General features: G+C 33.6%; 5 protein-coding genes across 5 annotated transcripts; 3 read left to right on the top strand and 2 right to left on the bottom strand.

The window, feature by feature from the left end:
• Positions 1–14: 14 nt before the first annotated feature.
• Positions 15–2,044, top strand: LOC108221446 (WAT1-related protein At5g07050). The gene is made up of 7 exons (XM_017395326.2): positions 15–478; positions 550–612; positions 684–800; positions 875–1,106; positions 1,192–1,350; positions 1,425–1,576; positions 1,650–2,044. The coding sequence occupies exons 1-7, from the start codon at positions 273–275 to the stop codon at positions 1,819–1,821; spliced, it is 1,101 nt and encodes a 366-aa protein (XP_017250815.2). The 5' UTR covers positions 15–272; the 3' UTR covers positions 1,822–2,044.
• Positions 2,045–5,933: 3,889 nt separating this feature from the next.
• On the bottom strand, positions 5,934–6,356 carry LOC108199850 (ethylene-responsive transcription factor ERF098). Its single transcript, XM_017367852.2, has one exon. It carries the CDS (start codon positions 6,354–6,356, stop codon positions 5,934–5,936), a length of 423 nt encoding a protein of 140 aa, XP_017223341.1.
• Positions 6,357–13,744: 7,388 nt separating this feature from the next.
• Positions 13,745–14,668, top strand: LOC108204838 (ethylene-responsive transcription factor 1B). The gene has a single exon (XM_017374474.2). It carries the CDS (start codon positions 13,815–13,817, stop codon positions 14,487–14,489), a length of 675 nt encoding a protein of 224 aa, XP_017229963.1. The 5' UTR covers positions 13,745–13,814; the 3' UTR covers positions 14,490–14,668.
• A 1,651-nt stretch (positions 14,669–16,319) lies between these two features.
• Positions 16,320–18,472, top strand: LOC108221439 (uncharacterized). Its single transcript, XM_017395320.2, has one exon. The coding sequence runs from the start codon at positions 16,387–16,389 to the stop codon at positions 18,406–18,408; it is 2,022 nt and encodes a 673-aa protein (XP_017250809.1). The 5' UTR covers positions 16,320–16,386; the 3' UTR covers positions 18,409–18,472.
• A 1,026-nt stretch (positions 18,473–19,498) lies between these two features.
• On the bottom strand, positions 19,499–25,685 carry LOC108204837 (uncharacterized). The gene is made up of 6 exons (XM_017374473.2): positions 25,414–25,685; positions 21,055–21,198; positions 20,607–20,674; positions 20,433–20,483; positions 20,243–20,302; positions 19,499–20,113 (listed from the first exon to the last, which is right to left on the bottom strand). The coding sequence occupies exons 1-6, from the start codon at positions 25,544–25,546 to the stop codon at positions 19,733–19,735; spliced, it is 837 nt and encodes a 278-aa protein (XP_017229962.1). The 5' UTR covers positions 25,547–25,685; the 3' UTR covers positions 19,499–19,732.
• Between the last annotated feature and the right edge of the window lie 1,085 nt (positions 25,686–26,770).

Here is a 26,770-nt window from a genome sequence, read left to right as displayed (position 1 = left end):
AGGCAAATCAATTTGCATGATCTTGTACAATTGTAGTTTTGTACAAGAAATGAGTAGCGAAGTACGTCACTCTTTTAGGTATATTCTGATATGCAAGTAAGCCAGGTAGCTGTGATTGTTACAACTGGAATATATACATGTCCTCAAGAACATGATGCCAGAGCAACATGAAATAAGAATTACAGAGAATACGATACTTCTATCAACTATTTTGTGTATTTAGGGAGCAGCATTTGTCGCCCGAGCCAGAATAAGTAGCATATCAGAGGCTAATGGCTGTAGAAGGTAGTAGGCTGATGACAATTTATAGGAGGTTCAAGCCACACCTCCTTATGGTGCTGGCTCAGTTGGGATATACATTCTTATATCTGATCACTGAAGCTTCCTTTGCTCATGGAATGAATCCTCATGTTTACATTACTTATCGACATATCGTTGCTGGTTTTGTTGTTCTGCCTTTTGCCTACTTCATTGAAAGGTAAATTAATTCTTCAAATCTATCTGAAGGAGATCAAATTAGTGTGAAATAGTTTTTTGTTTGTGCTGCAGAAAAACTAGGCCCAAGCTGACAATGCTTCTATTTCTGGAAATTTTTGTGCTTTCTCTTCTAGGGTAAGAATTTTATTGTGTTAGTATAATAATTTCAATTTAGTTGATTATTAGTGACCAGTCAATCTCCACAGGGTGAGCTTAACCCTGAACATGTATTTCGCGAGCTTGAACTACACCTCTCCCACATTCCTGGCATCAGTGGTTAACACAATAGCTTCCCTGACTTTTGTTCTAGCAGTTGTACTAAGGTACTTCCAATTTACAATCGCGTAAAATCTATTAAACATGTTGAAGTTGTGATGATAATTCAACCATGATGCAGGTTAGAGGAAGTTAATATATGGAAACTTCGAGGGCTAGCCAAAGTTCTGGGAACCTTGATTTCTTTAGCAGGTGTAATGACCATGACATTGTACAAGGGATCCATTTTAAGAAATATAGGGCATCCTCTAATCCATATTAATCGAAGCTCAGCAGCACAGGAGGAATGGTTGAAAGGTTCAATTTTAACCATAAGTAGCTGTATCACCTGGTCTATATGGTACATTATGCAGGTTTTTAGCTTCCTCTGTGTGTGTGTTTTTATGTGTTTATAATATGAGAGTCGTATTAAAATCGTTTGTATTGTTCAACTTTCAGGCATACACACTAAAAAGATATCCAGCACAATTGTCACTGACAACATGGATGAATTTTGTTGGAGCAGCACAATCAGCTGCCTTCACTGTAATTGTAGCCCACAAACCAGCTGAATGGGCTGTTGGTTTCAACATCGACCTATGGTCAATCTTATATGCGGTAAATTTAATAGCTTCATATATGTTTTCTATCAAGTTACGCGAACAATTTCTGAAGTTGTTTTCTTTCAACAGGGAATAGTGGTATCTGGTCTAATAATTTACATTCAACTATGGTGCACCGAAGAAAAAGGGCCGGTCTTTGTAACAATGTTTAATCCCCTCTCCACAATATTAGTTGCAGTACTGACATATTTTGCACTAGGCGAAAATCTATACATGGGGAGGTAATACTAATATACACATTATTATGTTTAATTCTGGTTGTCTGAAGATATTTACTTTCTTTTATTTGTGTAGCATTATAGGGGCAGTGATCGTGATTCTTGGTTTATACTTGCTACTATGGGGAAAAGAGGCCGATCAGAAATTGCAGGTTATCCGAAAGTGCAGACCAGATATTATATACGAAAGTGATGGAGATTCCCCGGGAGGTGGAAAGGGTACTTTAAACATGAAAGAAGAACCTTGAATTAAAGAATGTTCCACTAGCTTGCTGGGAATATGAATTCAATTATTAGATCAATTCTTGTTGTTACTATTTGCTCCAGTCGTATCGATAGGTAGAGACTAAAGATATGTTATCTGCCTCGAAATTTTTCAGCAAGGCAACAAAATGAAAATCTGTATTCCAACTAAATTTTGCAATGCATTCAAAGAAATTCCTGAAGCTATGGCAAGGAACGGTTCTGCCACTCTAGTTCTCCGCGATTAGTCTTGTATTGTCTCTTTTAACCTTATAACTGCTTAAGCAATAAAATCAGTGCCATTTGCAGAAGAACAAGCATCTGATACTCCACAGTCCACCATCAACCAACATCATCTAGAAGTGATCCACTCCTAAAAGGTAAAACTATTATTTGAACGGTTAAATAACTGGTCTGATATTTATCGTCGTCTTGCAAAAGTAGACCTGGAACACAATTGTTCATGTTGATATTTTTCTGGATCCTTGCATTAACTTAGAAGTGATACAACTTCTACAAATATTACTCTGCATTTCAAGTAGTCCGAACATATAAAACTTCATTAATGCAGTTAAAAAATTATAGACTTCAGTTATAAGCGGTTGAGTTACATGCAGAAATTGATGTGTCATGACCTGCAATTGCAGCTATATAAGCTCTGAATTCCCAGTTCTCACCTCTTTCCCTTCTGTTCACTCATCTCTTTCATTTCCTTGGCATAATTTGTTATGATATACTCCCTTCGTCCAAAAAAATGAGGAAAATGGCCAAAAAAATGAGAAAAGTGGCCTCAAATCTTCCATATTCTCTGAGGAATGTCCAAAATTATAGAGTTCGGAAAAAAAATACCTCAAATACCAGACACTGATAATCTAGCGTTTTCAGTTTTGGGATCGAAAATTTCTAATTAGACGCTACACCATGTACCGTTACACCACGTAGCGTTCTGTTAGGATAACTTAACATAACGCTAGACCACCATGTAGCATTTTTGATAAATAATCAAAACGATGCACGATATAACATTACTAAATGGTATTACCCAAAAATGAGCCACTTTCTTTCACGCATTTTAATATGTTCAGAAGAGGTTTTTGTAAATAATATATTTCAAATTTTTTATTTTATATAAAAATACAAGATTCATATTTTTACATAATAAAAAGACTGCAAAAACTAATATTTATAAGTAATTCTTCGGAGCACATTGAAATGCAAAAACATAAGAAATATCGGTGAATTTAAGATGCATGGATCATTTTTTTAGGACATCAAACACATTTTCAAAAAATACCTACGCCTCTCCCCTCTCGGAATCGCGCATGAAAACTGCTGATATCATTATAGATATCAATTCCACATTTTTGCTTGCAAATTAAATCAGTTCTGGGCCTTGGCTCCTGCAATTAAAAGATCAACAGCGATACAAAGTGGATGGAATAGGAACATGAAAAAGAAGCTGGAGGTTGTTCAATACAGCTTGGGACACGTAATTGGCCCAGATTCACAAGCCCATATATTGAATGAAGAGTTGGCGAGAAAAAGGATCACTTCTTTCTTTTAGGCCATTTTTAACCGTCACTAAAAAACCAATCAATTTGTCATTTTTTATAAAAAAAATATTTTAATTTTTTTTTCTCTAACAAATCTAATAAACTTCACTAAACCTTTGAAAAAGTTAATCAGAATTATTTATAATCGACATGGACTAATCATGATCAAAACATAATTAAAATTAATCAAAAAATAATAGAAATAATCAAAAAAAATTATTTTTATGAAGATTTAACTAGAAGATATAAAATAGATACAACTTATAATTTTGATGCAAACCTTCGTGTCCATAAGTTTTAACAAGTAATCATGATGATCAAGTAGTTTACTTGACAAATTATAGTAGTTCATATTAATATAATAAAAAAATAAGAAAAAAAATGAGACACCGCACAAGCACATCTACACTTATTTTCATGTTTATTTTCAAATCAAATATAACAATATCATTGAATCACAATCCACCAATTAGTCTTAGCTAAAATATATATACATATGACTTGTAGAATTTAGAGATTTAGACAGAATGATTAATATAAATTAAGTTTAAGTAAATTATATTTTCAAAAAGAAAGTCTAAATAAATTATAGAGACAACGGTGAATGATGAGTGAATTGTGTGTTGTTTCGTATTATGATTTTTTATTTTCTGCTTTTAAAAATTGGGGTTAATTATCTAGTTGGTCACTGAAGTGAGCTTAATGTATCAAATTGGTCATTGAACTCAAAACGGTATCAAGATGGTCACTGAAGTGACCATAAATATCAAACAAGTACCTTGAAATACAAGTTCAAGTAGAAAAAATATTATTTATAAAATTTTACACATTATATTTGAATGTTACCAAAACCAAGTAAAAGGTTATGACTTCTAATATTTATGATAATATATTTAGATTTTATCAAGTTTATTGATTATTTATTTGTAATTAAAACAAAAAAAATAACTATATAATAAAATATAAATAATAAATAAACTTGATAAAATATAAATATATTATTTTAAATACTAGAAGTCATAAGTTTTTAGTTGGTTGTGGTAACATTTAAAAATAATGTGTAAACTTTATAAATAATATTTTTACTACTTGAACTCATATTTCAAGGTACCTGTTTGATATTTTTGGTGACTTTAGTGACCATCTTGATACCGTTTTGAGTTTAGTGACCAACTTGATGCATTAAGCTCATTTCAGTGACCAACTTGATAATTAACCCTTAAAAATTGCTATCTAGTTATATCTTTACTAATAACTGTTTTTCAAAATTGAGCCAAATACAGCATTTATTTTCTAAATAGAAAGCTTTTAGTTATGAAGTCAAATGGCCACTCAGTTACTTGGTTAGTTAAACTTTCTTTTGTGTTCCACATGTTGCAAGTTGATTGACAGGAGATTCCTTGTGATATAGATACCTTAATGCAACATGGAGTTACAATTTGCAACATCGAGTTGACTCGTGACTTGATTCACAGTTTTAAGTCCAACCATCTTCAAACCTGCTTTATTCTTTGTTTATCTTTAGATTCTAAGACCAATCTACACGAATCAGACTATGTTCCAACTCACCTGCGCTAAATTTAGCCGTGTTTCCTTGTAGAGTTGTAGTGGCTGGTCTTGATTGTACCTGACATTTAAACATTAGTTGGACAGCTACAGCTAAATTTTAACAGTCTAGGTTTTCATATAGTTGGAATGTTAAAGTATGGCTCTTTAGGGAACCTGAGAACATACTATGAGATATGGCCCATACTGACCATATCAGAACAAACTAGCTACACAAATCAAACTATGTTCTAACCCACCTTCGATCAAGCCCTCATGTTGCAAACTAGCTTACACAAATCAAATTGTCTTGGATCCATGACTGATGATTTCAGCAACTGGCGGGCACCAATCATTCCTTCAACACCCCTCGGGTTACCCTTTCCCATAATGGGCTCATTCCTTCAACACCTCTTGGGATAATTTTTTTCATACCTCTCATCCTCATTCCTGATTCTCATTCCCACCAACCATCCAAACACCCCCTTAGACATGAAATCGGCAATTTCCATGCCTGCTTGCTTTAATTCACAAGTATCTATATACGAATCTCACGTCACAATAATACATAAGTTCGAAATGACATATTTGCACTTTATTTGCATGAGGTTCTTTCTCCTCATTCAGCTTCAATGCCTATCGTTTTCTTACTTGTTGCAGTGAGCTTATTAGTGTTCACATTTTTTTACTTTCCTACAAGTTGCAGTGGGATCCATACCAAATCCCTTCAACAAAACAACTTTATAAAAAAAAAGAACATTATCAAGGTATCTTCTGCTCTGTATATTGACCATCGTTTTCAAAATACTACTCAGTCTATGGCTACTTACTCTGCATGAAATAATACTGATGAGTCCAATGCAAAATAATGTACTCAGGCAGATTTCCAAGCTTTAGATCATTACCGCAGCTAGAAAACATATGTTCAATCAACCAAGTATTCTGTATACTAAAACCCTGTCATTTCATGAGTGCAAAGTTACATCATAGAAATGCCATTAATTTCTACACAAGATTTACTATTTCTTCGACTTGATCTTTTCTGCTTCCGACTCGAGAAGCTCATCCATAACACTGTCATCCAAATATTCAAACTCAATGATCTGCTTCCCATCAGAAACAGAGGAAGAAGGTGACACCGACGAACATGGTCCGGGAGGATAAATATAACTTGGCAATTTCGAATAATACTCCCTGGGGAAATTAAGAATAGCCAAGTGACCTTTTAGATTAAATGCAGCTTTATCATAAGCTCTAGCCGCTTCCTCAGCTGTTTCGAATGTTCCTAGCCACAACCGTTGTTGTCTGTTCTGCGACGAATCGCGTATTTCTGCTGCGTACTTTCCCCATGGGCGCCTCCGGACTCCCCTGTATCGTACTTCTTCCGATCCTGTGCCTCCCTTGTTCTCCTGCGCGTTTTTTCCTTTAGACGAACCTTCCATTTTTACCGAATACTAGCTTATCACCCGTGCCAATAACTTTCTGTTTTGTTTACAGTTTAGTATATAAACTTGTGTCATTGAAGCTGAGATATTTATAATGAATGGAAAACAATGGCATTTGAATAATACATCTCCAGGTTTAAAATGTTTCGAGAATATTACTCTAGTATGTCGACAATGATTCTGCATATGGTTGTTTGAAATTCGAATTTTTTATCAAATCAGTTAAATTGAAATGGACGTTATTAGAATTTAGAAGCAAGTTGCATGTGTGTTGAATGAAATTTTTATACTACTTCTCACCTTCTTGAGTATTGATTCTGTATGGTGGAGCATCCTTTTTTATGCGTGAAATCAGAATTAACACGGAATGAATAATATAACCTATCATATAATGTTGATTAAGGATCAGATTAGATGAGATTAGGTATCAAATTGAATTATTATATACTTATTAGGTTCACCTCTTAATACAAGGTCAAAAGTCACCACGTATGAAAGTAAATTCTCCGTGCAGAGTCTTCCATCACGAAAGTAAATTCTTCGAGTGAAGTCTTTTGGCGAAGCTTATAGAGGATCAGCACTTAATTTTGCTAATTTTTGAGTAACTAATCATGATTGATTTGTAAATAATTGTTGACAAAAATAAATCTTATATGACTCCACTAATATTGGATTTCCAATGTTTTTCTAGAAATCAATCAAGCGTTGATTCGAAAGGTTAATAACCAGCTGAAATGTTTAACCATCGAACAAATTGAAAAAAAAAAAATTATAAAATAACATAGATTATTGTTCAAAAATAAAATAACATAGATTATCTGCATGTTAATATCGTTGGAATATGGAAAGTTTAACACAAACATTATACATGCTTTTGATATGATTTCGGTAAATTAGAAAGTATAGGTTATTTCTTATTATGAGAATCTAAATTTTATGTTCGGAATTAAGATATATTTTTTATTGTAATTAGTAAAGAAATAAAGAGAACATATTTATTTTGAAGAAGTAACATGATATTATATGAAATTGTATCGTGTAGAATTTTAGAAATGATAAACAAAATATTGTGAATTTATAAAAAAAATCGTACGCAAAAACAGTGTACAATTACTGATGCAGGCACGTGAATGGTATGATTTAGGCACACCTTCTTAGCAAATATGAATTCAAAAACAAAATTGTTTCGAAATTTGACTGATAAGAAAAATACGATAATAAATGAAACGGATATAATTTTAAGGTGATCCAATTCATTTATGATTTAATCCGATAATATTTATGGGCTGATGATTAAATATAAATCACTAAATGCGAACTTTAAATACATAACAAAAGAAACTAGGCTTACACGATATCACCCACCCCTATATGTCATCACCCACCCCCTAGATGTCATGATCCATCCGGGGTCCACACCCGACCTTACTCAAGGACCAACTAAAGCCTCATTATGATTCCGGACATGACTTAGAGGCGCTCCTGACAAGCTCAAGAGCCGATATTTTAGCCCATCCTCTTGTCAAGACCCACCTCGTGGTCCATTCTCCGGGACCACAAACCTCCTCATATTTTTCAAATCATTAATTCGCATTTAAGTTTGTATTTAGTAGTTTGTATTGGAGTAGATGTGTGTGTCTATGTAACCACCCCAATAGAGAACGCTTATATACACATAAACTTTTATGTATTAATCTCATTATTAATCAAATATATAATTAATAAATCAAAAAAATAAATTTTAATTATTTTTTCTTCCAAAAAAGGTGTTGAAAATTATATATGTATAATGAATTAGAGGCGCTCCTAACAAGTTCAAGAGCCGATAATTTAGCCCATCCCCTTGTCAAGTCCCACCTCAGGGTCCATTCTCTCGGACCACAACCTCCTCATATTTTTAAAATCATTAATTCGCATTTAAGTTTGTATTTAATAATTTGTACTGGAATATGACTCTATATATATGTGTGTGTCTATGTAATCACCCCAACAGAGAACGCTTATATACACATAAAATTTTATGTATCAATCTCATTATTTATCAAATATATAATTAGTAAATCAAAAAAATAAATTTTAATTATTTTTTCCTCAAAAAGGTGTTGAAAATTATATATGTATAATGACTTTGAGGCGCTCCTGACAAGCTCAAGAGCCGATACTTTAGCCCATCCCCTTGTCAAAGCCTACCTCGGGGTCCATTCTCTGGGACCACAAACCTCTTCATATTTTTTTTTTTTTGAAATTGAGAATAAATCTCACAAATATGAACCGGCAATTCACCGTGATAATTCTTTCATTCAAGAAAGCTTATTATCTAACCGTCGGACATGCAAGATGACCGGAGAAATTTAGACAATAAAACTTTAATGTCCGAAAAGAAAAACTCGTCTTCTTCCAAGAATCCTGAAAATAAAACAAAGAAAACAAGAAGAATATAAATCAATATATAACACATTATATATATTATAAAAAAAAATATCCAATAATTAATAATTGATAAAATCACGTGTATATGCATGTAATGATTAAAATATTCACACAATTATGAAAACTCATAATTCAGACAATTAAACTCTTAATTAAGGTACAATTAATAAAATATTAACGCACTTAATTAAGACACAATTAACGCTCTCAAATAAGGCACATTTTACGCTCTCAATTATGAGGCACAATTTACGCTCTCAATTATGAGGCACCATAAACGCCCTCAATTACGAGGCACAATTAACGCCATCAATTGACGCTTTCCTTACTGAACCCGGATCCGATCATGGAACTGCCGTCGCCGCAACCCTCAGCCATCACCGCTACCACCGCCACACTATCTCTCCCGCACATCCCCTTGCCAAAGCCTACCTCGGGGTCCATTCTGTGGGACCACAAACCTCCTCATATTTTTAAAAGCATTAATTCACATTTAAGTTTGTACTTAATAGTTTGTACTGGAGTATGCCTCTATATGTGCGCGTGCGCGCGTGTGCTTATATGTAACCACCCGAATAGAGAACACTTATATACACATAAAATTTTATGTATCAATCTCATTATTCATGAAATATATAATTAGTAAATAAAAAAATAAATTTTAGTTATTTTATCTTCAAATAGGTGTTGAAAATTAATTATAATATACAAACTATTTCTATGGTAGAATCATATTCATCTAGAGTGATTCTACAGTAAAATCGAATTTAAAAATTAATTTCTTTACTTAGAATTTAGATAGTATGTTTTAAATTATTTGTGCATGTTATGTACGGTTAGTATTTTACATTAGAAATTTAGAATAAAAATTTATGAATAAATATGATCAATTTTAAAATTATTGATGAAATTTTAAAATAAAATCAAATGATTCTCCACTGGACTCAATAAAGATGGTTTTCCATGGAAAACTGGCCTAAATATGTGTATGTATATATAATATTTTTATGTTTATATCATGTTATATAATGGGAAATTCTTGATGGTACCCTCGTAGAATTGGTTTTTTTCAATGGTACCATCGCATTTTTGACTTCTACCGATGGTACGCTCGTACTTTTAATTTACTCTTTATAGTACACTCGTATACTTTTAATTTACTCTCTATGGATTTCAAATTGTAAAACAAATTGTATATTTGAAATTCTTGCGAAAAATAACATAAAATAGACCGTTAAATCATGTAAAACATAGTCAAAATGAGTGACATATATTCAAATTTCATAATCAAACTTTGATCATTAATATATTCAAATTTCATAATCAAACTTTGATCATTAATATCTCACTCATTTTGACTCTGTTTTACACGATCTAAGGGTCTATTTTATGTAAGTTTTCGAAAGGATTTTAAATATACAATTTGTTTTACAGTCTGAAATCAATAGAGAGTAAATCAAAAATACACGAGTGTACCATAGAGAGTGAATTAAAAGTACGAGGATACACTGGCAGAAGTCAAAAATGCGATGGTACCATTGAGAAAAGTCAATTCCATGAGGGTACCATCAAGAATTTCCCTTATATAATTATAAATAAAATTACTTTATTTAATATATAAAGTCGAAGTGCTCCTCGCCGTGTAATCTGTCGAAAATTGAATTTGCGACCATATAGCAGAAAGTATAAATCATGTTTTTTGGTACAAATTATTTATGTTATTTGTGTGATCTGATCCACTCTAAATATTGAAAGTATGATAAATGACTATATTACAATTGAAATAAATTATAAATAAAATTTGAAATAACAATTTTTACTATTTTTGGAAACATTCATTACTCGTATAAAAAATAATTTGTTATCGACTAATAAACATGACTAAAAATGAAATATTTTATTTATTTTACCCGTTCGGTTTTCCTCCCGTAATTCAGTCCTATATATCAAACTAACCTCCTCTTTTTCGGCCCTCGGAGCATATGCAAACATGTAAAGTTCTCAGCTAAAAACTGAGTTGGTAATATTAAAAATAAAAAATATAACTATTCTTTTCAAAAAAAACACAGTTCAACACGTCCGTCCATTATCTATAATTATAGCCGACCTTTTCAACACGTCCGTCCATTATCTATAATTATAGTCGACCTTCATTATATTTATCGAATCTCTATAGTATAAAATTACATATCATTTATTATCATATTAAATTGATATATTCTATTTATAACAATCTAAATATTAATAATATATTATTTTTGAATTATAGCCGACCAATATAGACAATACGATGGAAGCACAATGTCTTACCGTTCAACGAATTCTACGTGTCTAATTTAATCAATGATTATAACCAACCTCCGATGCTCATGGAAACGTGGGTTCATTTACAGTACTCTCTCCGTCCCTCTCATTAGTTTATACTCCCTCCGTCCCACTAGATTTTTTACAGTTTCCTTTTCGGGACGTCCCATCCAATTCTTTACATTTCAAAACTTATCAAAAATAGTCAATGGGTCCCACCACTACCCAACTTTTCCTCCCTATTCACACTACTTTTACTTCCTTTTCACACTACTTTTACTCCACTATCTCCCTTTTATACATTAAAAATTAGTAGATCCCACCACTTAACCTACTTTTCTTTCTTTTTTTCACTACTTTATATATATTTCTTAACCTCCGTGGCCAAACCAAACGTAAAGAATTGGCCGGGACGGAGGTAGTATATGAGAGGGACACGGAAACCAATGCCTTACTTATAATAATCTGTTTTACAGTAGCACAGCAGATTCAAAGTATAGAAAGTAAAGAAAGTAGAGATAAATAACATGTGCATGACAGAATTGTGGGGACACAAAGATTTTTATAATATTAAGAAGTTATTATTTTAGGTAACGTAAAAAAAATAGAGAGACGGTCCAAAATAAAAACTCTAAACAAATGAGGGGACAGAAGAAGTATATATCATGCAGCTAAAAGTTAAAACTGCTGAGTGCTGAGGCCTTCCTCAGCTGTCAGCATTCTAAAATCATGCAACTTAAAATTGACAGTTCTTGGAAAGTTCACGGATGAAAAAAACTGCATCGCCCTTGTGACATATACTCCCTCCGTCCGCCGTGATTGTTTACGTTCACTGTTTGTACGCATTTTGAGGCTCTTGTAAAGTATAATTCTATAACTTTTTTTTAAAATTTTTTTTGTTGAATAAAAGTTTAAACATCAAACTTTTATTCAGAGAAAAAAATTTAAAAAAATATATGATGGAACTATACTTATGAGTGTGGAAAAACGTGTCAAAAAATAACGTAAAGAAAGGGAGGACATGATTTATACAGTCACGGTCGAAGAATAGTCTTGAAAGATGTTCACGCCCCATTAGACTTTCAATAGCTTACGTGATCTGCACCTGGACTTCTTTGCACCATCAGCTTCAGATTATTGACATGTATCTACTTCTTGCGGTTGCGGGTCACAGAATCAACATTTTGGCTTAGCAGGGGTGAGGGGGAAATAAAACAGTTTGGCGAGCAAAAATAGATAATGCATAAAATATTATTGTTATTGTTGTTACAATTTGCAACTTGTGAATTCAGAGTACTGCTTTTCTAGTAATTTATGTATAAATATACGGTGTATATAAATCTCAAATATGGTACTCAATTGTTAGTCACTTGCTCAATTTTTCAAATATTGTTATACTGAACATATGATCAGAATTGTTATACGGGTTCTGGTTAATTATCTAGTTAGGTCAGTGAATTGGGCTGAATATATCAAGTTCGTCACTGAACTGAAAACGGTATAAGATGGTCATTAAAATCATCATAAATATCAAACAAATACATCGAAATATGAGTTCAAATAGTGTTATTCTTGAATGTTATGATAATCAAGTAAAAGGTTATGACTTCTAATATTTATGATAATATATTTAGATTTCATCAAGTTTATTTATTATTTAACTTTTAATATATAGTTATTTTCTTTGTTTTAATTAAAAATAAATAATAAATAAATTTAATAATATCTAAATATATATATTATCATAAATACTAGAAGTCATAACATTTTACTTGGTTATGATAACATTCAAGAATAATGTTTAAAATTCTATAAATAACTTTCTTACTATTTAGAATTCATATTTCGATTTACTTGTTTGATAGATATGATGACTTTAATGATCATTTTGATACCGTTTTCAGTTTAATGTTTTCAGTTTAATGACTAAATTGATACGATAAACCCACCTCACTGATCAGTTAGATAATTAAAAAGAAAACTTAGAATCTAACATATTACGACAAGCTTTCAAGATACAGATACAGATAGTGCTACGAAACTGCAACCCAAAATTTTTTATAATAAAAGTTTATAAGACAATGAAAAGAGAGAGAGACATCGATATAGAAAACAAATATTTTAAAAAAACCTAATTAATTACTACCTGTTTGTTAAACTAGGAACTTTCTGTGATCCTCCCTCACAATATTACCACAGCATCATACATCACAAAATGGTCAATAAAATGCTACAAACAAAAAAATTACAGAACTAATGTCATGTGATTCAAACTCTGATCTACAAAATACAAAGCATACAAGTCTCCAGGAAAAGAGAACTTGATATAAATTCACAAGATTCATGAAATGCTGATCTCATTCCAACTTCTTCATTGACCTGGCCGCCCCCCTTTCTTTGACCCATGTGTTAGATATACAAGTGGAGTAGTATACTACCACATTTCTTTATTATTTTTCATCAAACAAAAGTTAATTATTTACTCCAGTCTCCATAATTAAAGATATTAGTAATATGTGTATGCATCCTCTTTGGTCATTTTTTTGTCCTTTTACTAGATTGCCCTTCCCGTTCCTTTCCTTTTGACTTGCTTTCTTGGGTCTATTATTTCAATTCAAATCTCCTTTTCTCCAGTATTTAAGGAGCAGCCACAGCACAAAATCATATAAGTTAGTTGCATACTTAAAATACTTTTGCAGAGCCAAAAATTTATCGAGCAAAATGGAAATCGATTTATCAATGTTCGAGCACTTGGATTCGGAATTCTCACCGCAATCTTCATTCGGCTCGAACTCGTTCTCCTGGGACGACATGCAATCGACCAATTTCCTTCCGTTCAATTTTAACGACTCCGAAGAAATGCTCCTTTTCGGGGTCCTGTCACAAGCGCCAATAGAAAACTCATCCGAAGAAATGAAGGATGACGAGGTGAACTCGAAAGTGCAAAAAAATATCGAAATTCTCCCCAAGGAAGAAAAACCGTACAGGGGCGTCCGTAGACGTCCCTGGGGCAAATTTGCCGCGGAAATAAGAGACTCTACACGAAATGGAGTGAGGGTATGGCTTGGTACATTTGATAGTGCAGAACAAGCTGCTTTAGCTTATGATCAAGCTGCTTTTTCGATGCGGGGTTCTTCTGCTATTCTTAATTTTCCAGTAGAAAGAGTTCAAGAATCGTTACTGGAGATGAAACATAGCTGTGAGGCCGGGTGTTCACCTGTGGTTGCACTAAAGGAAAGACATACAATGAGAAAAACAAGTGTAAATAAGAAAAGTAAAATCATTAGCAAACAACAAAAAGAGGTGAAAATTGAGAATGTTGTTGTGCTGGAGGACTTGGGTGCAGATTATTTGGAAGAGCTTTTGAGCTTGACGGACAATGCTACCCCTTGGTGAAATCAGGAAACAAGATTATTTTTTGATTTCTTGGGATTTTATTGTTTTTAATGTACCACTTATTATTTTGTTTTAGTTCCGTGTATATATAGATGTTTTTGAGTTTTTTACATCTGTTATGCGATCAATAAAACTAATGGATGAGATTATATTAATAAATGTTGCTCTTATTTTCTTCATATTGTGGGACCATTTTATCACTGACTTGGTGACTTTTATCAAAATGGTATATTGGTCATTTCACATTTCAAATGATTGTCCAGCAGCTTTGACAACTTGTTTTTAGAAAATTCCGTGCCTTATTCACGCTCAAAACTCTGATTTAAAAGACTGAACATTTAAATAAGACGAGTAAACGATAAAGTGGTGGTGGTAGTCTTTTAAATTTTATAGATTATTGACTGGAGTTTAAAATCTGCAGATTGATACATGGCTGAACTTTACTTCCGTTTTTTAATAAGATGGATGTCGTTAGCGGCTGTGGCTGTTAAATTTAGATCATAAAGCCCAAGAAAAAAAAAATTTAAAAATGAAGGATAAAAGCGGGTTTTTGGGTTATAGCTCTTTTCTCTTTGTGGCATTTATTTTTCTCATGTTGCATGAACTCATTTTCTATGTGCAATCTTTGATATTCATATTGGTATATTGAATTTTTTATGGTGTGCTTATGGGCACACAATAGTCATTAACTCTCGTGAGAATACTAATTTTTGATTGGTGGATGGATATTAAATGTTGTTGGCCCCTCTGCATTCACACAAATTCCACCAATCAAATTAGACTATTTTCATCAGAGTTGGTGTTTAGCATGTGCTCATGGGCACACACTAGAAAAACCGTTGGTATATTTAGTGGGTGTTTTTGGCTCTTCAAATTAAGTATTTTTCATTATAAGCTTGCTTCACGACTTCTTTACTGATTTAAGTTAAGAATCCAAAAGTCAATTCTTAAACTTCTAGAAAAAATTAACATAATTTATTATCATATTAAATAATATATTTTATTTTTCATAATTTAAAAAATTAAAATAATAAATTGTCAAAATATAATCAATTACATAGACCGTTTCATATGAGCACAAGGACTCAAATGTTCAACAAATCTTATGTAATCAATATTTCATGTCATTTTAATTTATACCATTATAAATTTTATTCGAAACATTTATATAGTACTGGTATGTATACACCCCTAAAATAACTTGCACGCACTCTAACACTAAGAGCATCTCCAACGGCGTTGGCTATAATTGTTGGCTAAATTGGACCTGTAAGATATTATGTAAAATTTGCTGAACCTGTAAGACATTTTGCTTCAATGGTACTGACTATATTGGTTGGCTATAATTTAAAAATAGTATGTTATTAATATTTTAAATTGTTAAAATATAATATATCAGTTCAATATGGTAATAAATGATGTACAATCTTCCTACAGATTTGTTTACAGACCTGTAGAAGTTCGACAAATTTAGCCATCCATAGGAGGTTGGCTAAATTTATAGATAACAGCTGAGCATGGTTGGAGTTGAGTTTTTAGAGCTGTTGGCTAATTTTTTTTATTTTAAGTATGCCAACTCATCTTTTAGCCAAGGGTTTTAGATGGTTGGAGATGCTCTAACATCATACGCTGATTTAAATCAGTAAAGATTTTCGCACAATAAGAAATTTCCAAAATTTTCGTTTTTAATGAGTTTGCTTGTTTTCTGTATTTAACCGAATGAAAAAAAATATGAGATAATAAGCAATCAGAGAGAATCTTGGAATTATAATCTTATCCTTTTACATTACTTGGTGGCTAAGCATTTACCAAACATATAAACAAGGAAAATGCTTCATCTCAAAACCCTTCTCCATTTTTTACCGCTCCTCTTTTTCCAACTCTAGAGACCAAAGCTATGCAGTCACTCTGTAAAATTAAACTCTCACCTCGAGGTTTTCACTTCCACAATTCTTTACGTTGTTTAACCCACCATGCATCCCCTCAACCATGCAAAAACTTCGAATCTAAAACCCTAGCTTCCCCTCCTGAATACTTGTTAAAGCAAACAAGATGCAAATCATATCGACCTCTTTACGCATCACCAATCGGCTCTGCTTTCAATCCATACGCATATGGTGGCTACACCGCGATGGGCTTAACCGAAAACAAGTCACCAACATTTTTGTCTACGGGCAATCCTTGTCTCGATTTCTTCTTCCATGTGGTTCCCAATACGCCGCCTAGTAGTATTGTTGAACGTCTCGAGTCGGCATGGGCTAGTGATCCACTCACGACTCTGAAGCTTATTTGCAATCTTCGCGGTGTTAAGGGGACGGGGAAGTCCGACAAGGAAGGGTTCTACACGGCCGCGCTTTGGCTGCATGAGAAACATAGCAAAAACCTAGCGGGGAATGTGGCAGCTATTTCCTCCTTTGGGTACCTTAAGGACATGCTTGAGATCCTTTTTCGGTTACTCGAAGGCGCGGAGGCCCGAGCAAGGATTCGAGATGAGTGGAAAATGAAGAATAAGGTAGGGTTACCTAAAAAGAAAAAGAATGCACGGGGAAGGCTTAAGTATAAAGAGGGTAAAGAGGTTCAATATTTGAGATCGGCTTTGCTTTCGAGGGAAGTGAGAATTGAGGCCAATGACGCGAAAATGAGAGGAGAGAGCGAGAAGGCGAGTATTTTAAGAAAGGGGACAAGGCTAGCAAGATTTAAGAGGCTTCGGGAGGTGTACGAGAGTGACATGTATTTTCGGTTCTTACATGAGAAGATCTCGAGTCTTTTTTCTGAGATGCTGAAGCTTGATATGAAATGTTACAATTGGGGGAAGAAGAATAAGATTAGTTTGGCAGCAAAGTGGTGTCCATCACTTGATTCATCCTATGATAAGCATACATTACTTTGTGGAAGTATTGCAAAGAAGGTATTTCCGCGTGAATCATACCCTGAGTATGAAGGAATTGAGGATGCACATTATGAGTACAGAGTTAGAGACAGGTTGAGAAAAGAAGTGCTGGTCCCGCTTCGTGAGATGCTGCAGTTGCCTGAGGTTTATATGAGTGCTCAGAAATGGAGCTCGTTGGCCTACAACAGAGTTGCGTCTGTTGCCATGAAGAATTACACGGATATCTTCATGTGGCATGACAAAGAAAGGTTTAGCAAGTACCTTGAGGATGTGAAAGAAGGGAAGGAAAAGATTGCGGCTGGAGCATTGCTTCCCCATGACATTATAAGGTCTTGTTTAGACGGTGATCATACTGCTGGGACGGTGGCAGAGCTGCAATGGAAGAGGTTGGTGGATGATATGTTAGAGAAAGGTAAACTCTCGAATAGTATTGCAGTTTGTGATGTTTCAGGAAGTATGATTGGAACTCCGATGGAAGTTTCAGTTGCACTTGGGCTATTAGTTTCGGAGCTAAGTGAAGAGCCTTGGAAGGGTCAGGTTATCACATTTAGTACATACCCGCAGCTTCACTTGATTGAGGGAAATAGTCTCTTTGAAAAGTGTACATTTATTCAGAGGATGCAGTGGAGTATGAATACAGATTTTCAGAAAGTTTTTGATGAGATATTGAGGGTTGCTGTTAATGCAAAGCTGAGTGAAGAGCAAATGATAAAGAGGGTGTTTGTTTTTAGTGATATGGAGTTTGATCAAGCATCACTGAATCCATGGGAGACTGATTACCAAGCCATTCAAAGGAAATTTAAAGAGAACGGATACGAAAGAGTGCCTGAAATTGTGTTTTGGAATCTGAGGGACTCTTTTGCCACACCAGTGACAGCCAAACAGAATGGGGTAGCTATGCTTAGTGGATTTTCGAAGAACTTGTTGACTATCTTCTTCAATAAAGATGGGGAAATCAATCCTGAGCTCGTGATGGAGCTTGCCATTTCTGGTAAAGAGTATCAGAAGCTAGTTTTGTATGATGACTGAGTCGGAACAAGTATGTTTAAGCATTAGTCTTCTTTATGAATTTAATCAATTTACTTGAAATGACTATGACTTCTTTGGTTTTTGATTAGTAAGAATTTAAGCAGGGCCCTTGGAAATCTAATAACTAAGCAGCTGTTTATTATATCAAGTTTTCTTAGACAGATTAAGATATGAATACATGAATGCATAGATGTATTATTTTCCAAAATTTTGAATGATAAATATGGTTTTCTGTGATTTTATGAATACAACTGAAAATTTCATTCCCAAGTATGTTTGCGCGTGGATAGCAAGTACAACTGAAAATTTCATTCCTAAGTCTGAAGGAATTGAGGATTTCAGTTGTATATGGAGCAAGTGACAGATTGGGGAAACAACTGGTGCCATTTCAGGCACTCGAGTTGCCTGATGTTACATATATTGCAACAGACAGAGATATCTTCTTACACCAAGATGATCCTAGGTGTAGGAAAATATCTTCAAGTTTCTGATGTTCCAGGAAGTATGGCATGCTCTACAATTCCCATTTAACAATCAATAAGGAAACTTATTCATATACAAAGAAACTCGGTTGTTCGACACGTGGGGACGTGTATTCCGAGTTGAAGTGCCATTAGTGTGATCTTATCGCTCAGTTGGTTTAATTTACATGTCATGTGTGGTCTTAGTTCGATTCCGATTTACATGTCCAACAGTCAGTCCGATTTAAATGTCATGTCACTCATATGTGGTTTTATCGCCCAGTTAATCCAACTTACATGTCATATGCTAAATCTAAAGTAGTGTAACATGATAGCAGTTGAGGTTTCGAGAAAATACACCTTTTGACCAAATATTAACAGTTGGGGTGTCCGGAAAATCCACCAAATACGCCCTTCACCAACTATTTTTGTTTCTGAAAACATAAAACAGTTATTAGAATACGTGGCATCAGCCCTGCATCTTAAAACAGTTTTATAAAAATAAATGTAATCAGAGAACAATTTTTAAGAAGGAATACCTGATATGAAGAAAGTGTTTCCGAAAACAAAAAACAACAAATAATGTCAAACAACACCTTAGCACAGACGAGTAATATCTGCTATAACCATTTGCAGTAGAAAACGTGGTTGCAATTAGAGTAATAATTTTTCAACTCCCAAGTTAAAGTTAATATCTTACAAGAGGGTCACTAAAATGTCATCTTCTGGCTGTAATTTACATCTACAGAATGTAAGTAAACCTTCAATTACGATACAAGCATACAAACAGAAGAAGTTGGCATGCACTTGATCTACCGAATCATTTACGAGAAGGATGTTATAAGGAACATAACTAAGATCTTTCATCCTTCATTGATGCCATTTACATCACTCTTGCATGGCAGATTTACATGCGATTCAGGTAGTAGTGTCTGAACTTCTTTCTTTCGGTAAGTTAAAGCTTGTACTCCACCTCCGTTTCTTGTTCTCGTGGAGATGGGCACATGATCATGGGTTTGTGACTGGTTTTTCTTCGAGAATTGGTTGGCAGCCAAACGGGCGCCAGATATAGCTGCAGCAAGTGTTGGTGATTTCTTCTCTATTTCAGATGAGGCAGAGCTATTTGCACGTGCAACAATGGATCTTGGCTTTGATGAAAAATGACCTTGTGGATTTCCAACCAGAAACTTAATCTCCAAGGGAGCTTCAACAGGAGCAAGGCCTCTGATAGCTGAATCATATATCTAGATATTTATGAAATAAATGAAACAAGATTAGTACTCGGTGCTCAGCAATGGTGAAAGATCAATCACATATACAAATCATCCTAAACAACAACAAACAGTGATCCATCTGGTAACTTTCTATTGTACCTTTCTTTCCAAATTATAAACGCCTTGATATCCCCTCATTTCAAATGGAACAATCAATTTCTGCACTCAAGAAAATGTACACATGTGGATATAACAACACAGAGGAACATAATATAGATAGAGAGATACACACCCAAGCTATAAAACATCTCAATGTCAAAGAAACAAAGCTTATCAAGAAAAACTGAACCTGTGGTTGCTCGCAAAGCCAGCAAAAATTTGTTTGACCTTCAAGCCTCACCTGCAAAAAGACAACTAGGATAATTAAAATAAGGAAATTGTACGTAATACTAAAATTAAGCTGAAGGTACCAGTCCTAAAGTTTGCCTTGAGATTGATAAAGTGAAAATTATGGTATACCCACCCCTTCAGGGATATCCTCCAAACCTTTTAGCTCTTCAAGTGTAACACAACCGACCACTTCAACGCAGCCTGTTCAAGGATAAACTATCATGCATGAAACAGATCTCCAAGTATAGAATTGATGCAACAACACATTTTCTTTGTTGATAATAAATATATAATGTCTTTTATCATGTATTCATGCGAGAAATTATCAGCTCAGTTCACATGCAAACTCCAAATAACTCTAGTGTTTGGTAGGTGAGGTTTAAATGTGAACTTTAGACAATTAACAAAGAAATTTAACAAATCAACGATAACCAGAAAAACAGGACTAGAGACTATGCAAGAAGAGAATAAGTGTGAGAAATGGGGGAGATACTAAAGACGGCTAAAAAATACTATTAATCAACTAAATAGGTTGAACTTGGTACTAAAACCTTAATGAATAAATGTATATAAGCAAGCACCTAGAAGTCTTGAAGTTGGGTAATTAGTGGGGAACTTGATATCGGTAATCCCATCCACTGCATAAATTTCTCTGTAGAAGTCTTCCATTGCTTTAATTGTTGCTTCTTCTGGTATTTTACCAGCAGCATGGATCCAAAGTCGTCCTACAAAACCAATCAAATGTAATACAAAGAGTTGCAGACACTTGGGAAAGACAGCATGTGGAGAGCGGTCAATTAATAAGGTTATGATCAATAAAATTCACATGAATGTATATATTGTGGCCCATCAAAATAACAAAAGTTGATCTCTCTATTGTTCGGTTTATAGGGGACAAAAAAACATCTTTTTAGAAAGTAGACCCTCATATTGTGTATAATATATATAAGTTTCAAACTGATTCTTTCAAGATTAGAAAGCATCCCATATGTCGTTAGAACTGCATAGGTGTATACTAATCTTTGGAAATACTGGGAAGGCACACAGACCAAAAATGCAAGCATACAAGCAGCTACTAAAATCGCTGAAGTTATCTCAACTTCCTTCTTCCAAAAGTTATCAGTTGGACTTCACAGCAATTTGAACCCACAGGCAGGTCAAGAGGCACAATTGCAGCCAGTCATTACAGCCTAGCTCAGCAGCAAGTGCATTTTAGTAGTTGCTTAGCAAAATTCAGAAAAGTCTTTGTTTGAGTTACAATCATATATATCATAAAAATTTCAAGATATGTAGCTACTTGGGGTGGCGCAAAATGAGACAATCAATCTCAGACAATTAAGAATACCGTGTTTATCTAAAGGGCTCATAGCTGCCTGGCTTATAAATAATGATGCCGCAGAAAATTAAATTTATGGAAGCACATTACATTGCAAATATAATGCTCCCTCCGTCACACTTATTTTGTCCATCAATCAACTTCCACGTTTTATTCAATCATTTTAGACACTAATAGTTACTCAAGAACTATATTGTTTTATAAAGTACTTAACATAATTAACACTTAACTTCTAAATAAACTGAATTTGGGCAATAATTTTGGGACAAGTATTATTGGAATTGTGACCACTGGCCAATATAAATGAGACGGAGGGAGTAGTAAACCACTTGTTGTATTGCAAATGGTAGTATCATTGTCTAAATTATATATGAATCTCTGTAAAGATAAGATCTGAAGGATACCAAAATGCAATGTCATGGATACTCATCAAATAAGGTCATCTGGGGGAGAGAACAAAGAATCGTTCTAAAGGAAATTTCAAACGTTTTCCAGAGTAGAAAAACTGACAAGTATCCGAAAGTACTTCTATAAGGACATAGAATCTATGTCACTGGAGACAACTTCGATTCAACCTTCAGTTCTGAACATGTATGCTTCTGGTAGCTAGTAACGTAGATGTAGTGAGATGTAGAGATTCAATGTATAAACAGAAAAAAAGGTATAAAATGGAAAATACAGTGTTGCGGAACAGTGGAAGTAACAAAATCAAAAAAGGCTCACAGGTCTTTACAGAACACGTTATGCGCAAGTAATTGCTCACTTTTTTTTCAAAAATTATATGATAGAATTAGTGATATTGTTCTAATATACATGCTAAGGCTTAAGTGATAAGTGTCCAACGAAAGGTTCTGCACTTTTTCTATGTTATGGTTTTGCAACACATTTGGTTCTCAGTTCCTACAATTCCCCAGTTCTCATTTGTATATATGTATGTGCTTATCGAAACAACCTGGTGCTAGTTCATATAGTTATCAATGTGACAGCCTCAAAACACGAGCAAAACATCACCAGACATCAAGGTCATCACGAAGACAAGTCGTCAAATAGATGACATGAAGGTATTCGAGTGTCGAGGGCCTTAAGGCTCGACTTGGCACCAAGATAATCATCATTATGGTGTATTATTGCCCAATGCAACCAACGACAATACAAAAGAATGAGATAGGAATGAACATGATATTGAGATAAATGACTCTGCTCGATTTCCATCGTCATGTTTTTATTTGCTTGGACGTGGTTGATATTTGGCATATGGATATTACAATGTAGCAACCATGCTTAATTTAAAGGCTTCTCCAACAGAAAAACCTGCAGTGAAGGCATTTTCTTTGTGCACATAATCAGTATCTACGTCATCACCAAGCTCCTTTTTAAGAAACCAGTCATTGTAATTAGCAATTACATTTTAAGCAATTGAGTCATGTATGAGTTTTCGCGAGCTTTGTTTTACTTTTATCATTTTTTGGCTCTTTGTCAATTTTAAACTTGCATAAAGTCACTACTCTCTGACTAAAAACCTTGCACCTACATGAATTTTGCTCACTTACTACTAACTCCATACTCTATAGGACTGCATACGGATCTCTCCATACAACAAGACATGTATCTGATAATAAGATTGTATACAATCTCGTTTCCGTTACTTAAGCAGTTCAGGGAAATCAAGCTAAAAAACTTAATGTTTGTTAATGTCACTGTCAGATACCTTTTGAGTTGCAAAATGTTATTCTTATCTTCTAAAGAATTTATCTTTCTTATTAACGAGGACCTTGGCACGCTTCCACCATATCAAGTACAACTAGAAAGCAAAGCCGCATTAATCAGATTAGGTAATCATTCTGATGCCATGACACAATAAAATCAGAAATAAATAGTTGTTTACATGCTGTTTGCTTTAGACATGGTTTATTCACATTTGTTTTCCATGACAAACAATGCCAATCTTCTTCCATGTGTACATGGCCCTCCAAAACAAAATCACTTCTTCTATCCGGCTCAAATGAAGCATAAGCACAACTGTTTAAGAGCAAATCCAAGTGTGATCCCTATTTTAAATCCCTAAAATATAGTAAAATAATGGTTATTTTAGGGAATCAAGAAGTTGGTGTACTACAACGATATCCCCTATATTCGTCCCCATATATTAAAGTAATATTTTAGTAAAATAGATGATAATTAGAATAATATATTATATCTAATTGGTACGTATAAGAGCATCTCCAATGGGGTTGGCTAAATTGAATCTGCAACATATTATGTAAAATTTGCTGAACCTGTAAGACATTTTGCTTGGCTATAATTTAAAAATAGTATGTTATTAATATTTTAGATTGTTATAAGTAGAATATATCACTTTAATATGGTAATAACTATAATTATATAGACAAGGGGTGGGTATGGTTGGAGTATGACTTTTTGAAGAAATTGGCTATATTTTTTATTTTTGGTATGCCAACTAAGTTTTTAGCTAAGGGCTCTTCATGATTGGGGATGCTCTAAAGGATTAAGGTAGTAGAAGATATAGTGTCAATTATAGGGGATCAAAGTTCCTCTCTCAAATAAGGGGATGATTTTTCTCTCTCTTAAAAAATGAAGGGGGTGGGGAGGGTGGTTGGAGCAATAATTTTGGAGCTAAATCCCTAAATCAGCCCACGTTGAGGAGATGCTATAATGTTTGAACCCTAAAGTCAGAACTCAATATCTTTGTCCATTAGAAAAAAAAAATCAAGCATGATGGGATATAAGGGTTGGATGCCACTTACTAGCTAATGTTAAACCAAAAAAGGTAAGAATCAAGTTAGGGTTTTTGACATAATAGACAGTGGAGGCGTTTGGAAGTCAGAGGTTTGAGAAAAAATTAGACTGAAGCAAATTAGAGGATTGACTAGATATATCCTCTGATATTGGTGTTTCCAAGGGAATTAAGGGTATAGGAATGAGGTTTCAAAGGGGAGTGTAAGGAATGATTTACTCTCCTAGTGGGATCAAGGTTCCCTTCCATGTCACAAAATTGCTAATCCTAATACCAACATATGGGTTTGAGGTTCCAATTCTCGTTAACCGGACTCATTAACCATGAACCAAAAGCCTCCCTAGCTAGCGGTTTTAGTACTCAATTAGCTAAATTAAAAACACTACTCGAAGAGCTTTTTCAATTAAAGGGGTGTCACATGTCTACTTATAATATAAACAGCTAATCCAAACCAAACAGTTCCATTCAAAACCGTTAATTCAATCAATTAGCTAGTCAAAACAGCTACTTCCATATACTAAACGGCAACGCTCATACCTAATTGCCAAAGAGGGCAGTGTAATATTTCACACTCCACAGATAAAGAGACATGACACCCCAAATACAGCAAAGTGCAAGTCTTTTTGAATAACATAGAAATCATATACTAATAATCTCCCAAATCAGTATAAATTAAAAACCGACGTTCATAAAACAATCAAAACCAAGGGCAAACAAATAATTCTTACAACAAAAATACCCAAAAGCATAAAATTCGAAAACCAAAAGAAATCAAGAAAAAGATCAAATCTTTAACATAAAAATCAGAAGGAAAAACCGAGAAAACAACAGAATCAAATAAGAGAGTACCAGTTATAGGAGAAGGCCAAGATCTACCCTCAATACGTTTGATACCATGAACAAGCAAAGAAGCCCATGGTTGATGCATTGTGAGACATGGGTTCCTGTAATTTCCACTCCCTCTATTATTATTACTCGCCATATTTGTCAATTGATTGCTGCTTCCAAACTTCAACGATTCTTCTCGTGGCCTTTCAAATTTGTTGTGTGTATGTATATATGCAGCTGAAAGATTTATTTCCTTTTGCTAGGTAGCTGAACGATTCCTCGTAAGCTTATGCAACTGTATTTTTTAGGGAAATTGAGTGATAATAATGGTATTAATTATAAATTGGAAATTGATATGTGTTTTCAGATAATTAAGACCTTTAAGAGTGTCTTTTTAATTTTGTAAAAAGAAAACTTCTATATAATATAATTCTTACAAGAAAATTGAAGTAAGACGTAAAATCATATAAAACTAAATTCATATTGGTAATCATGATAAATCCTAATACAAATGTGATTTAAAAATTGATCTTAAAAAAATGTTTATTATTTATTAACTAGTGAAAAAAGCCGCGCTTCGCGGCGGCGTGATAAATTTTGATATGAATCAGTATTATAATAACATAGAAATTATTTTGAGTCATCTCTCCGTTAAACATATCACAAATAAAAAATATCATAATTGGTATAAAAATTTGTTTAAGTGGTCATCCTGTCAAACAAAATACTAATAATAAAATTAGTTTGAACCTCCTTCCCGTCAAAGACAATATTAATCCATAATTATTATTTTTATGATAAAATTAAATACTATAATTTAGATCAAAATTAGTTTGAGGCTCTCTTATCAAACACAATACCAATAACAAAACATTATAATTTAAATATTAGTTTGAGTCGCCTTACTGTCAAACACATACTAATAAAAATTATTCTAATTATGATAAAATTAAAGATTATAATTGGACAAAAAGTATTTTGAACTGTGGTTCCGTTTTAACAAAAATATATATTATAACATAGATAAAAAATTATTTTAGCCACTTTCCTGTCAAACATAATACTAATAGAAAATTTATTATTATTTAGATAAAAATTAGTTTGGGCCGCCTCCGTGCCCGTCAAACACAATACTAATCAACATTATCATAAAATCAATATATGATTCCTATTTTATATGTATTAACTTTTGGAATCCTTCAAGTTGATTTTTTAAATTATAACTATAATTGGATAAAAATTATTTTGAACTGTGGTACCGTTTTAAAAAATAAATATAATAGCATAGATAAAAAATTATATTAGCCACTTTCCCGTCAAACATAATACCAATAGAAAATTTATTGTTATTTAAATAAAAATTGGTTTGGGCCGCCTC

Source organism: Daucus carota, chromosome 1, assembly GCF_001625215.2.
Source record: "Daucus carota subsp. sativus chromosome 1, DH1 v3.0, whole genome shotgun sequence".
Classification (NCBI taxonomy): Eukaryota; Viridiplantae; Streptophyta; class Magnoliopsida; order Apiales; family Apiaceae; genus Daucus; species Daucus carota.
The sequence above is the reverse complement of the archived record's forward strand: the minus strand, read 5'-3'. Positions and strand labels throughout refer to the sequence as shown.